Here is a 15,885-nt window from a genome sequence, read left to right on the forward strand (position 1 = left end):
ACAACTTAGAGTCACTTGGCACTATGGCATACGCTCGCTTATACTCTTCTCCATTGACTCTCCACCCCGTAATTACTTTCTAAGTCCGTATCATCATCTATACGGATTCTCTGTCTCTCCTCTACCACCCCTCTTTTTAGTTACCGCGAGAACCACGTCAAATCGATCTCCATTTTGATACGGATTCCGGTCCTTCACTTTTTTTAGCATAGCCCACGTCTTTGACCACCTGCTTATATCTCTTCCTTGAGACAGCGGAGGACCATATTCTGATTACGAGGAGGTCCTTTACTTGTGAAATTTTGTTCCCATGCCCAATTTTTGTGTAATGGGCATCCTTCGCTTTATGCTACATCACTTTTAGGTTTTCATGTGACGCGATAATTTTACACACATATTAATTGCGAAAAATCTCACGATAGGGTATGGCTCCTGTGTCCTGTTATGTACATTTCGCGATAGATAGAGGGGAGTTCTCGTGGTCCTTCTATATACTGTGTGCATCTCTTGATCCCTCTGCTATGTACATTCTCGTGGTCGAGATTATTTTAGGGACACCATGGCCACCTTTAGCACACGACGACTAATTAGCCGGGACACAATTTATTACTGATCCGAACGGCAGCTTACGCATACCGTTAATTAACTATTTTATCTAATTAAAATACGCTGTCATGAATTAAATTGCTGTGTTGATTTATTGTTTCAATTAAAAATATGCCAACAACACCTATTTACATCCGTTTTTGTAAAAAAAAAAATTTTAGTACTTTTTAATGGAGGGTGACCCATAGGCGGTTACAAGATTCGGTAAAGCCACGAAAAAAAGAAAAATCTTTACCAGTTTCTTTCCAAACAAACAATTTATTTACAATTGGCGCATTTCAGCAATTATTTTTGAACAAAAAGCCTTAGATGTCATTTTCGAAGTAAATTCAGGAATACGAAGAGTAAAATTCACATTCCCTAGCGACCCACTAGTGCTGTCCTACATCAGTGCTGAACAATGTACATGCCATCAATAGAGATTTGATATCGTTTGTACAAAGTATATTGTCTCTATTTAGGATAAAAATATGTATTGTGTTTCGTGTCACTTCACGGCAACCTCGGGTTTGAATCGCATTGAACTGGAATCAAGCCACACGGGATGATATTGTTCCGAAGCATCTGTAGTACTTCAGTTGTTTTCGCAGAGATTCATTTGGCACTTGACTATGAGCGGTTCCAGGAACCACATGAGGCCCAAGCAGAAGGTCATGATACCATCTATGTAGAACATGCCGTCATACGATCCGTAGATATCACGGAAGAAACCTAAGGTAAAGACGGGAAAAAAATACAAATTATAAAATATTACAACATTTAGGTGGTTTCCGCTAGTACAGAGTTACAAAGTGTTGACGTTCTCTATCTTACTTGAAAAAACAAGCTCCATGCATGGAAAGAAAGACTATATGAAGTCAGGCAGACTAAAAGTTATGAACTAGAAAAACTTTTGAGAAATCAGTTTAAGGCCAGCATTACACTATAAAAGTTTGGTAAAAGTCTTTTTATAAAACTTGAAAAATGCAGCCAATAAGGTCACCGGTGGCATTTTCTAGAATTTAACCAATAACCTCATTGGTTAGATTTTTCAAGTTTTATAAAAGTCATTTTATCAAACTTTTACAGTGTAATACCGGCCTAACTCAGAAAATCATCAACGAATAAGGCAAATACAAGGAAAATACAAAACTCCTAATGCATTTCGCGACAAGCTATTAATTCATTTTTGAAGATCCGAATATACGTGTGTGCCTTCCTGGAAGTCCAAATCAGCCGTGGACTTTACTTTCTGGAAAAATTCCGCTCATTGTGAGAAATTGTCTGAAATTCTGTCTTCTTCCGCTTCCGGAAGTTTTCCGCGGCTGATTTGGACTTTTAGGAAGGCACATATATTCAAGTCTGCCAAAATGAATTAGTGAACGACAATAAATCAACACCACCGATCGCAGCGATATGACTTAAGTTCATTGCGAGCGGAGCGGGAATTGTAAAAAAATTCGAATAGACCAATCGGATAGCTCCATTTCGCAAGCAGCCAATCAGGGCCTTACAGAAGACACACGCAGGCGTTCAGGTTCATTCAGGTTACGATCAAATAAACATCATGACCAAAGCTGGTTAAAGATTACTCTTTAACCAGCTTTGGTCATGATGTTTGACTTGGACAGATTAAGATTTGGTTATCAATCCAAGTGGGCTCCTCGGCCAGCGTGACATTTTTTATCCTCTGAAGACGACACCCATAGCGTGTCGAAATTCATTAGGAGTTATGTATGTTCCTTGTAATTTGCTTTATTCGGTGGTGATTTTCTGAGTATTATTTTAGGCAAAGTTTATCTACGCTTCCAAAATCGTTAAAATCAATATTGCCCATTTTGATTGAAAATTATTAGGCAATCGAAGGAATGTAGAAAGTTTGATTGATTTTGAAAGTTGTCTGAAACTTACAGGGTGTCCCATAAATCTGTAAATAGTAAGAAAATGAATAAAAATGAACTTGGTGCGTGAATGTGGTTTACGAGAACGTTATTCTCACGAAGGATGATTTTTTTAGGGTAACAAAATTCAATTTTTTGTCGATAGAGGATACTGCACGAAAGCAAATCACAGAGTTCTCAACCTGAACCTTTCTTCAATATGTTCTGTGTCTAAAACGTTCTTAAAGCTTCAGTCGGCAATTCGTGGCTGAGGTAAAACTCCACCAACAGTCAACATCACAATGAAAACCTTATGTAAGCGGATGCAACAGGAAAATTTAGAAATGGACTGTTGATCGTACACCTTGCGCTTTATATACCCCCAGCAGAATCTCACAAACACAGATCCCCCCCCCTCCCACTTTCATGGACTTCTCTTATAACGGACAGCTAAAAAAATGGCAAAATGTTTATCTGACGAATCTAAAATTCGTTTTAAGTATCTAAAAAAGTATTAACTCGTATAAAAAGAATTTCCAAGCAAGCGATCAAACATCGAGCGATTTATTTTTTGCGCAAATATGGATGCAATGCATGACTCATACCGCTCGCCAGTTAGAAAAATTGAGATTAAATGCACTGTATATGCACACATCTTTTTCCATTCAATCTATGTTGAAGGTTGATTTTCATTTGATAGGCCTGCATAATATGAACACTTTTTACAGCTAAGTACTGTGCTTTCATTGATGTAAACTCTGTACTGATGTGCACCTCTATAAGAATTATTTCTTATAAACTGAACTTTCATTAAAACGGACAACCTTCAGCCCCCTATTAGTCCGTTATAATGAGGGTCTACCGCACTCTTATTTACATATTTCCAGTATTTTCTTCCTTGCAGTGCCCTCTATTGACAAAAATTCAAACTATGTTTTGTCTGCACCAAAAAAAGAATCCCACTTCGAGAGAATAACTTTTTCGCAAATCGAATTCGAAACATACCAATATTCCTTCAATTTTTTTTCTGAATTTTCAAACTAGTTACGAATTTTCGGGACACCCTGTATTAATCGCAAATACACACAAAACTTAAAAATTTCAAAAACCCCTCAACAGGGTAAATTTATAAATCTCATTTTCATGCGAGAAATTCACACGAGATTTTTTTATTTTGAGATGCCTTTTTTCCCTTTAGGTATCGAAAACTGTGTATACGTAGTACTTACCGATCATCGGTGCCATAGCGAACATCAGGATGCCCCCGTAGAAGCTGAGACAACCCATGGCAATCGATTGCTCGTTTTTGTGCATGTACTTCTCCATGAGTATCGGGTACACTATGGCTGCACCCCCTTGTATGAATCCAAATACGGTCATGCTCAACATCAGGACGACGAATCCTTCCAGAAACGGCATTACAGCTATTGCGAAACCCATCAGGCCAACGGTCAGACCCATGTAGTTCCTCATCTCGATCCACGCCTTGTCGATGACAATTCCGAATGCGAGGCGACCCGCAAAGTCCGCCGCGGACAAAGCAATTATAAGGTACTTGCCGTCGCTTTCGGGAATCCCTTTGTCCACGGCAAAGTCTATGATCACTGTAATCACGCTGACGAACATCAATACGTAGGCCGCCCACGTGAAACAGATCAAGAGGTACATCGGTTTCCTGTTGGTGTAGTACAATTTGCGGAGCGCTGCGAGCAGCCCATTTTGAGGGGTGGCGGCCTCCAGCATATTTAAATCTTCTTTGAGCTGGGCCGTGATCTCGAGTTCCCTCTGTCCATCAGCTGACATCAATTCGCGGGCATCGAGGCAGATTTCACTCGATTGTTTCTTCTTGTCGGAGTTCTGCTCCTGATTCTCGTAAGATATTCTCAAGACAGGATGGAAATGACCGCTGTTCGCAAGTTCGCGACTGACTTCAATGACATCCCGATTCCTGACAGATCCGGAACGACTTCGCACAGATTTTTTCTGTGACAAATGCCGATCCGTGTTGATCGATCTGTTGCTGTTACTGCGATTTCTCAAGGTCTCGCTCAGTGCCCTGATTTTGATACATGTCTCACTGGCTTCGGTGTTGTCCCTGATAGTGGCCGTCATGCTATTCCTGTTACTGACGCTACTGCTGCGGCTCACGAGTCGGATTTCCGTAACGCTGTCGCACTTCTTTAGGTGTTGATGAGCAGCGTCACAGTGACACGACGCCTCGACGGAGTTCTGTGGCACACAAGTACAGATATCCGCGTCCTTTGTTTTGATGGTTTGTATTCCGTTCTCAGACGTGGCTTTTAAGCCGCAGCAGGATCTGTTACATGACTGATGATCGAATGCCGTCGAAGTTAACGATTCATTTCCAGGAGGCTCTCCGATATCTCTTGCATTTGAATTTGCACCAGTCACTGTGCAGGATAAGGCCTCCTTTTGTTTGAGAACGGTCTTTTCGTCTAGGTCGTCATGAAGGTGACGATAATGTGGATCATCATTAACGGGCATGAGTATATGATGTTGATGCAATTTCGGGAACGATTGTGATACCATGAATATATCGCTCTCCGATCTTTCTTTGCCGCTGAAGAAATCTTGTTTTTCTTGTAAGTTCGTCATCGAGCACAAACTTTCGGAGCCTGGAACGAAGCCCTCATTCGTGACGCCTAAAGTAGGTCGCCGTGGTTTTGTTACGGAGTCGCGTTTCCAGATGGGTGGTCTGAGAAGCATCGCCAAAGGTATCACGTGCAGAATGATCGCACCCACGAGCAGGAATGACTCTTTAACGCCGTACGTAGCGATCAAATACTCGATCAATACCGGAAGTATAAAAGTTCCTATGCAGTCTCCTGAATAGCCGAGTCCAGTGGCTATCCCTTTGTATTTGTCGAAGTAGTGGTTGATGGCCATCATATGGATGACGGTGGCGAATCCAAAACCAATACCTGAAATTCAATGTCGAAAAAAGACATGAGTTCGTGTATGGGCGCATAACACGCACAGCATCGAACCAAGGCATGAATCATAATAAAATTAAGTCCATTTTATTTATAATTACAACAGAAAAAAATTCATGCTATATGGGGTAGGGGCCCAATTATAGCCTACGTTCCTAACATCGCCTACCACGGTTTCTTCTTGATTAATGCTGATAGCTGGTGGCCACAACCGGAACTACAAAGATTTCCTCTACAGTTGTTGTTTGTGGAAACTAGAAGCATCTCTGTGTTGTTTTTTCTTTTTTCTCTGAGAATTTTTTCTTATTTTCGTGTACGATGAGTTAATAAAAACGTTTCATTACTTTCAGTATAATCGATAAAGTTCAAGTGATAGCGTTATATCGTTTGAGGCAGTGATAGCGAACCACATTTTGCTTAGTTTGTTTCTTGGTTTGCGATTCGATTCCGAGGGTGGAGGCCGCCATGTTTGAGAGTTAAATTGTTCCCAATATCGTCCATTTGAGTATTTCCATTATCGCCCTATATAGGCAATATTATGAACACTTTCGAAGTCGGGTTCTTTTTTTAGATGTCACATCGAAATACGTTGAACAAGATTAAAAGGAAAGGGATGTAATAACGGTAGAAAATAAAGAGATGGGACTATTGAAAGCATCGGAAGCTTTTCAAGTACCTGGATCTACATTAAAAGACTACGTAAAACCTGAAGATGAACTTCAAAAATTACTTGATCTGTCATTAGGAGACGAAGATTTTTTTTACCTATCTTCTTATGTAGATGTTGAGTATTGTTTACAAATGGATAAAACTTATTACGGACTTACAGCAAAGGATGTAATTTCAACTTGCCAAGAGAAATAATATTTACACCACCCCTTTTCTGAAGAAAAAAAAAAGTTCGAGTAGGCACCACACATTATGCCTCTCCCCCTCTTTTTTTCAACAGACACCCTGACTTGTCTCTGGAAAAGAAAAAAAAGGGGAAAATCACTATCTTTTGAAAGTTCATCAACTTCCGGCAAAAAACATCAGGCAAAACTGTAAACGAACCAGCTCCGAAAAAACGCAAATCGGGAAAACGGTAGGAAGACGGATCTCTCTCTTCAGAAGATCCCCAACTGACGACAACGAAAACAGTTGTTGTGGCGAAGAAGATAATGATGCCCAATGCTCAATTTGTCGAGGAATTTACTCAAATGATTGTCATAAAGAAACACGGTTAAAATGTTTGACATGTAACAAATTGTCCCACGAAGAATGCGATAAGAAAACAAAACAAAACAAAACGTTATGTTTGTGTAGAATGAGCCTAAGTTTTGTTTTGTTGTTGTATTTAAGATAAGTGTTACAATGGTACGTTAATTATATTTATAAAAGTACAAAAAAGAAACTGTCTTGTATTACTATGGTTTAATTTTCACGTTTAATAAAGAAAGTATAATCGTGACATAAATTAAACTTTATTTCATCCCATTTTAGACGTAACACTTTTTTTAATAGGGAAAATTCAGAGGTCGCAAAAAAAATTTTTTTTTTGGGTGCTTTAAAATTATCTATTAGAGTTAAAGTTCAGTTTATTTATAGATAACAAAAGTCTAGACCAGTGATTCCCAACGTGGGCGTTAACGCCCCCTGGGGAGCGATGGAATGTTCCAGGGGGCGGTAGAGACTACGGGTTTAACAGAGGATCCTCTGGACTAGATTGTGTTGGGAACGATGGGAGAAAAAAATTTCTGAAGAAGGGGACGATGGGACAAAAAAGGTTGGGAAACTATGGTCTGCAATGGAATATAACAATTTTTACATAAATTGCACATTAATTAGTCCTGTAATTAAAATAATGGCTTAAGTGGACGATATTTGGGTCCCCTACACTACGTAATATTTTTATACAAAGTAATAAACTCTTAACTGTGTCTAATATCTTATTCCGAAACGCTAGGGAAAACTTTAAAGGAAACTTCACCAAAAAAAAAAATAAATTCAAATGGCACACGGTAATGTTATCACCCACCATTCTGGGAGCCGTTTAATTAACCCTTCAAACGGTTTTTAAAATTTTCCTCATCCGCATTATAAGTGCCACATTAGAAATCACTAAACCTTCTAGAAATCGCCACCTATTTTCAAGAAGAGTTTTCTTTTGAGAGCGGATAAAAGCTTTCTTCACAACACAAAATAATAATAATAAAAGGGATGAAGGGGAAAAACTATAATTCTCTCTCTCTCTGTTATTTATACTGTACTAGATCGAAGGGAAAAGAAAAACAGTCTCTCTTCCCTTCTGTTATCAGACTTTAAACAAAACTGACTCCGCCTAGTGGCAGTTGATTGACAGAACGGGGAGGGGGAAATTCTTATCGGTATGTGGGCTCAGGGTTGCCGTTTTGAGAGAGTTTTAAGTAATAGTCTGAAACTCAACGTTTCATTACTCGGTAAATTTTGATCATAAATTCATGGATTTTATTTTCGCTTAAGTCATGTGCATGAAAATGTTTTTGCTAGATTTAATTTATGGGACCCGACCCAGAAACCACATAATAATTTACGTTTCGTAACTTTTCCAGAAGTAATTTTCTTTTTTAATTAAAAGGCAGAAACATTTGAAACATTTTTTATAAGTGGAAGTTTCCTGAAGACTAAATGATGGTTCAAGAATTAGCTGTTGGGTAAAGAAAAGAGGGGACACTCTGTCGTTACAAGGGAGTGATCGCAAACTACCAAACAAATAGGCATGACAGAACGTGTGGAGCCGAACAGTATACAATGGAACCCAGGACAACATTTCGCTAAGAGTGCCAGAATAAGTAGACGTTTAGTTGAATTATGTGTACCTATGACTCGATCTCATCATGCTTCCAGAAATTCAATCCGCTAGAACAACGGTTAACAAATACTTTTATTTAGTCATGTACTCCTCCCCGGAAATCTTGGTGTCTGCCATGGACCCCCCATTCGTAGCAGTAGAAACTATAGCCATCTACCACCGAGAACATTCTATTTCGTACAGATTTTTTCCAGCATGACTAAGGTCTCTAACCACCTGCTTGTATCCCTTCGTTGAGACAGAGCATCGGGCCATGTTCTACTTGCACATGTCATGCGATAGGACAATTGGGCCGTGGTCCCTTGGGGGGCCCAGACAACCCCGATTGAGAGCCACTGTGCTAAAATTCTTCTCGTTCTTGGGATGTGTAAAACAGTAGTATATTCGAGATACCCGCGTATATTTTGAAGATCTCGTCCCTGGAATTGTTGCTTCGAACATCAACACACACCATACCAGGTAGTTATGAGAAAAAAGAGGGGGGGGGGCGTGACAAATCTTCATTCGTCAGTGAAGGCATTGCAAACGATACTCTCGAACGCCACTTCGGATGTTTCTCTAATGGCGAATGAATTTGCGCTGCTCACACATATGTTAGCCAAGTCTTTTTTTTTTTCGACAGCAAAGGGATGAACGTCGACATCTCTGTCTACTGAAAATTTTGCGACATCATATACCGAAAAAGCGTCGTGAACTGATAGGAAATCGAACGCTCCACGTCAATAGCGTCCGTACACGTGTCACTGCAAGCAATATCTTGGTAAATGCAGTATTAAAATCCTACCACAACCCCCTTAAAGTCCGGACCATGTCTCGCACCATGTGATTTCTGGCTGTTTCCGATATTGAAGGAGAAGCTCCGTGGCAGAATTTAATGAAGATGCTGCCGTGTTACTTAAGCTGTGCAGGGTGCACTGAGACAGCCAGCTTCCACAAAAGTCTTCTCTACTTGATTTGGAAAGTGGTTTGAACGATGGGACCATTTCATATCATAAAAAGGGAAGATACTTTGAAAAATAATCAATTATTTTTTTGCTTTATACCCCCTATGTTTCTTGATTTTTTATGATTTCACTTATGGAACGCACCATGTAAATGCGATGAAATCTCTAGCTGCTATTGCAAATACCGTTCGGATTAATGTTTAGCATTATCTATTGTTTTTATCTGCTTACCGTTGAGGACTCCCCAGAACATGGTCAACCAGAAAACGTCCGGAGCAAAGTAGCAGAGGATACCTCCAACACCCGCGAGGACTCCACCGATCACAGTGATGGGTCTTATGCCGTAACGTTGGCCGAGCATCCCGACGACTGGACCTGGAAAAAAATTAAAAAAAATTGTAGATCTCCAGTTTTTCGAGAAAAAAATCACGATATACAAGGGAACGTATATAGACAGATGTGTCACGAAAAGAAGACTGGAGAAACCGCGAGACACCCAGGCTCTGTCGCAAGAAGCAGCGTAAGATCCTCGCCCCCCCCCCGAAGGGAGGAAGGTCCAGGGCATCTCCGGCAAAACCATTATTTATTGATACGTCAAAGGTTACATATAATGAAAGGAAATTAAGAATTATGTAAAAAGAGGAATCAAATTAATCAAGTTAAAGTCAAAGTGCAACGGGCACGGATAATAAATAATCATGGAAAGTTGTATAAAATCATATCGCAAAGGCGCAATCAGAAATTTGATTAAATAAAATAAATAAATAAATTGAAATTAAATCTTATATATAAATGTGAAAATATGTATGTATGCATGTTCTTTATACAAATCTACAGTTTTAGACCGATCGTCGCCAGATTTTGCATATATACCAAACAAGACTGGGATTGAACCGTAGGCTACTTTAAAAGTTCGTCGGAGCTGGGCAAATGCCCGAAATGGGCAAAAAAAACTGTCGGGCAACAATGGTTTTTGGTCCTCAACAATTACTTTCGGAACGTTTACTTTGGCTACCGTGGTTTTAAACAATGCGTTTCAGACGTGTATATATATGCCTTTACAATGGTTTGTCACACCTTTAATTCTGTTATTATAACAGTTTACAAATACAAATACAACGCCACAACAGGCGAATTGCCCAACGAGGTGGCTGACTTAAGAACATCATGGATCCCCGAGCCCCTACCTACTACTGCTACACCACACATGCACCCCCCCCCCGCGGAACCCCCCAACGAATCGGTACATGCGGGAATGTGCGTGTACGTGTAGTGCAACCTGACGTAAAGTTTGTTTCTGTGTAATGCTTGTTATGTGTAGTGCTGTCATCTGCCCCCAGTTTTACTAACTATGAGTGAAGTGTTATGGTTGAATGATTTACCGTTGTAGGACTGTTGCTCTCTGTGGCGAGACTTTTTAACGGGGAGATCGGCTCGCATTTGCGCCTTGAAGTTGGGAACCACAGAAAACCAACTTCAGCCGACCACCACTGTGGGGTTCGAACCCGGATCCTCGCATCACGAGTCCGGCACTATAACCACTCGACCCCCACAGCGGCGTTATACCTTTATAACGGTTTGTCACTTTTCCAATCCTCCCAGTAATTGAAGAAAACCCGGGAAGCGCCGGGTATTTCAGCCAGCCTATATACAGGGTGTTCTGTAAGTGATAAGGTGGCCTTTATCTTATCAACCGCCCATCGTAGAGATATAGTTTCAATTTAAAAAATGCTTAAAAGGCGTTTGAATAATATTCGCTGCACAAGCTGGGCGTATTACGTCGCTAACAACAGAGAACAACAACTACGACGACAAAACTGGGAATAAAGATGTTCAACGTCAACTGATGAACTCAATGCTTGCCTCAAATCATCAACACTCTGGCACGAAGTTAAAAAATTATCATTATCCACCAACATGCGAGTTCAACTGCAAAATGACTCAGCACTGCTATCATTTTCACGTCAGTTGATCAAACTTGGCAATGGAAGAATTCCCGTAAGATACCCAAGCACTGGACTCATTACGTTCTCAAATTGGTTTTGCCAGTTGTTAAACTCAGTTCAAGAACTTGCAGACAAAGTCTTCCCAAACATTCAACAAAATCACCGAAACCATGAGTGGCTTTATGAGAGAGCGATTCTGGCACCGAAAAATGACAGTGTGAACAAGATCAACGAAAAAATTATTCCAGGAGACTCCACATCTTAAAATCGGTTGACACTGTCACAGACTTAGCGCAGACAGTTCTGTATCCTGCAGAATTTCTGAACTCTTTGGATATTCCGGGTATGTCACCATACAACTTGATTGATCCTCAAAGTCGGAGCACCTATAATGCTTTTAAGAAATTTGGAGACACCGAGACCCTGCAATGGCAGCAGACTCTGTGTGAAGAAATTGCACAATTACATCATCGAAGCAGCGATTCTAACTGGATGTGCCAAAGGAGAGACGTCTTCATTCCACGTATCCCAATTATCACTGAAGAAATGCCATTCACTTCAAAGCGATTACAGTTCCCGATCCGTTTAGCTTTTGCCATAACAATCAACAAAGCGCAAGACCAGTCGTTAGCATTGGCAGGTATACTTGAGCCCTGTTTGAACCTACTCGAGTCCTGTTTTTGACACGGATAGCTTTTCGTCGCCTGTTCGCGTGTTGGTAATCCCAAAAATTTGTACATGTACACACCAGATGGAAAAACAAAAAATATTGTGTATCCACAAGCGATTGCCTGAAGATTTTAATTAAAATATTTAAAAATAAAAGTAATTTTTTCTTACTTGATGTAGAAATTTTTTTGATTAAGAAATAATTAATGAGCCATACGTATATACATTTTTACGGGGCGAGCGACGTCGCCGGGTATCAGCTAGTAAATAAATAAATTGAAATTAAATAAATAAATAAATTGAACTTAAATAAATAAATAAATTTGATTGATCGAGGATTTTTTGACAGAAAGGCAGACACCTAAAGAAGACACCTAATCAAAAAATTTACGTTCAAGTTCCATTTTAAAATACTTGTTGTTTAGAGACATTTAAGTTTCAGTCAGACTTGGTTAATTTGAAGTTCAAGGGGACAGCAAAAATCCCCCTCTACTAATCATAGATTTATCCAATTCATTCATGTAATGTAACTAGACTTTCACAAAAACTTTATTATTAAATAGAATGCAATAAAAATTGCAACACAATAAAAAATGTATCCAATGCTATCACTTACTACGCCAATTTTCTTGTTGTTGCAACTGATGTTCGTGTAAAACGTAAACGATCACGAAAACTATTTCATCAGTAAATTTGTAATTTGCATTTGTTTTCTTCACGCACACAGATTCGCACTCTCTCTCTCTCTCTTTCATATTTCCTGCGTAGTAGCATATGCATTTGCCATTGCTAATGAAATCATCCAAGATCAGGCAAAACTCCAACAGCTCGGGGAAAGACAAAAGCCTGTGTGCGTAGAGTTTGTAACGAAATCATTTCTTCTTGTTTAGAGCCACGAAATTTTTTTTTCAGATTTTGTTGATTTAATTTGATTACCTCTTTACGATCACGGACGTAATATTGCGTCCAAATGCGACGTCAGTGGAATAAATTCAAACAAGTTCTCTGTTTCTTTCTTCCTTCCTAACCATCGCAAAGCTATATAGTACCGTATCAACGCAAGTTGCTTTTTCTTCCCATCCCTTCTTTCTATACTCCTTCCTGTTAATGATTTTTTCCCCTATATATAATGTATCTTTTTACTATATACATGTAAGAACGAAAGAGAACACGTAGGGTGAAGGTGAAAAGATACTCTAAAAATAATCTCTTACTACCTTATACCTATTATACTTTTTCCTTTTTATATATTATATATTATACTTTTCCCTTTCATATACCCTTCGTTTTTGTAACGTGCGGTTGGGTTAGGTCGAGGTTACCAGAGTTATCACCGAATCGTCAAATAGAAATCATTTAAATTTGTTACCAAATGCTTGTACGTGAAGAGGTTAAATTTGGAAACAATCAGTAAACCACGGAATAAAGAAAAGGGAGACAAAAAAGCTTCAGAGGGAAATTCTAAGAAAAGAGATATTTTGCATGTGATATACCTGAATGAAACTTCGAGTTATCCAAAACATAAGGGAAAAATTCGGATTTAAAAGGTAATTTCAACATTAAATTGAATAGGAAACTCTCAGGGTGGATTGATAAAATTCAAATCAGCCAATTTCGAACTATCCACTGCATATACGTAGGCCTACTTTAGCGCAGTCTCGAAGTCGTCGCAGCATCACAAGGAAAGATACAAATCAAAACACGTCTCGGGAAAAAAAAGGACAGAATGAAATACTGTGTAATTATTTTCTTATGGAAACGCCAAACTTACCGCATAAGTTCCTGATGCAAACTCTCATGCTGAACGGCGTCGTTGCCGCTTCCCTGCTGACCCCGTACAAATCGATCAGAGAAACGTAGAGCACCCCGGAAGATCTTGCCAATCCGGCCAATATGAAGTTGATGAAAAAACAGGCGAAAGCAACTACCCAAGCCCAGCCCCTGTCGGGTCCTGGTAGTTTCTTATTAGACCCGACGTGTTGAACGGTTTTGCGTCCTATCGCGTCTTGGACGGACAGCGGCGAGGACTTTTCCACCATCTTCTAATCGATGGCCACTAGTATTAACTGACAGGATAGAAGCAACAAGTAGAGCTTACAATGGGGGGGATCACCTTTTGCTACGCACTCCCTAAAAAGTAAAAAAAAAGTAGAGTTCCTCTTAAAAAAAAAGACAAAGAAAAAGGGCCCTTAAAACCTCTTTTTAAAACGTTTGGGAATTTCGCAGCGACTTGACAGCATTTGACAAGTGTATTCCATTTGTAGGGATGACTCGGCCATTTGTTCTTATATATATGTATGATTTTGTATTCACATGAGTGCTGTTCGTGGTCCCCTTTTTGTAGATTTCGATCTTATCCTTTTTGTTATATGATCGTGGATTAAGATGGTGATTGTGTTTGTTCTTGTGTTGCGTTCTCATTTGCCGAGGGACCGTAACCGAATTGAGTTTCAAGCATTTCTCATTTTTTTCCTAAAACTTTGAAGTTGAATATGATAATGGGGCAATAATGGACACCCAATCAAAAACTTGGTCCGCTAACGAGGAGTGTTCGGTATAGGAGATTCCGCTGTATTTAGGATAGGCATAGTTTTCTGGAGGAGGTCATAATCGGTACCAAGTGTGACAGCGTAAGGCAGGAGACATTACACATTTTGGCTTTGATTCGCTTTCCCCCCAGAAACATGTGGGAATAGAAACAAAAGATCGAGTCCGAATATATATCTTGATGAATGCAAGAGTAACTGATTATGCGTATAGGCCAGAGGTTGCCAAACTTTTGTCATTAGCGGTTCCCTGGCCGTATACGTGATTCCTCTGCGGCTCCCCAAGAATAGTTTAATAGATATCGTGCATTCATAAAAGAACCCCTTCAAAGCATAAATAAGCACATGCACATCAACATTTCCATCTCGTCGCGACGCCTCTGAAAAAGTTGGCAACGCCACTAGGAGCCACGACGCAAATTTTGAGAAATACTGCTAATGGTTTGTGAAAACCTGGAAATGAATATTTGCTCCACTGATGAGAAAAAGACATTTTTGACATCATTTGGACACAATTTTTCCCAATGCCCTTGAGAGCTCCCTCTAGGGGAACGTTACTCTCTCCTCTCTTTCTTCTTTCATCTTCGCGAAGGTTCGGGGAAATAAAACGTGGAGCTGAGAGGTTATACTATATATAAGCGGTATGTCAAACTTTCGGATATATATCGGCTCCGTGACCAGCCCCCTCTTAGAGTCGGTTCCCTGGGCTGAGATGTCTGGTGTATCCCACAGAGTAAGATTTTTCACGGACCTTTATAAAGTAAATCTATATAGAGAGTGAATAATTAAATATATAATAATGGGTTCTGGGCCCCCAGCGCTATAGCTCCATGTGCAGCTCTTCTTCGTACGTCTATGCGTTAAGACTAGTGCCGTCTTAACACATAGACTCACCCGTTCACGGCCTGGGCACCTCAAGAGAGGAGGGGGGGGGGAGGCCTCAGAAAAATGAGAACTGATTGGAATTTTCAAGAATTTGCAGGTAGGGCCTCAGAAACATCACTTGGCTCGGGGAACAATGATGCTCTTAAGACGACCCTGCGTACAGCATACGTAAGTCAAGGGTACGAAAATAGTGCACACTGGTTTTCGATTCTGCGAGCCGGCACCGCTACGGGTTGGTAAAAAAACTTGGAATTCAGATTTTCCACCAATCCGTAACGGCGCCGACGTTGGCACCCCGTTACCACCAATCAAGGCTCAGGGTAGAATCTGTTCCAGAGTGTTCCCGAGATTCTTTGGTATGGAACCATTGTTTCATTTCTGTGGAAATGATGTTCCAAAAATTTTCTTCTAGTACTGAGTGACTGACTGACTGAGTGGATGTATTTTGAAAATTTGCGATCGGCCCCCCATTTTGCCCCTTAAAAGAAGCGGTGTATTCCAGTTAACCGGTGGACGAAATTAAGCCCAAGCGAACGTTTTGTTTGAAGTGTTTTATCGCCCGGGGCTTAGCACCGATTTCTTTAAGCTTTTTCAAACAAAACCCAGAGCTAATGTTTATCTGGAAACCCCAAAAAAGAGAAAGAGG

General features: G+C 40.1%; 1 protein-coding gene across 1 annotated transcript in view; it reads right to left on the reverse strand.

Moving 5' to 3' along the window:
• Positions 1-1,061: 1,061 nt before the first annotated feature.
• The window catches only part of LOC149070659 (uncharacterized), a 30,576-nt gene continuing 15,752 nt past the window's right edge, over positions 1,062-15,885 (reverse strand). Inside the window, exons 5-8 of the mRNA XM_089248894.1 lie at positions 13,580-13,847; positions 9,425-9,568; positions 3,695-5,407; positions 1,062-1,317 (exon numbers count right to left, since the gene is read on the reverse strand). Of these exons, the coding sequence (XP_089105020.1) occupies positions 1,181-1,317; positions 3,695-5,407; positions 9,425-9,568; positions 13,580-13,847 (2,262 nt within the window). The 3' untranslated portion in view covers positions 1,062-1,180. The remainder of the gene's footprint in view (positions 1,318-3,694; positions 5,408-9,424; positions 9,569-13,579; positions 13,848-15,885) is intronic.

Source organism: Pholcus phalangioides, unplaced genomic scaffold (assembly GCF_987345545.1).
Source record: "Pholcus phalangioides strain wild (caught in Gottingen) unplaced genomic scaffold, Ppha-v1.0 ptg000021l_1, whole genome shotgun sequence".
In the NCBI taxonomy this organism is placed as follows: Eukaryota; Metazoa; Arthropoda; class Arachnida; order Araneae; family Pholcidae; genus Pholcus; species Pholcus phalangioides.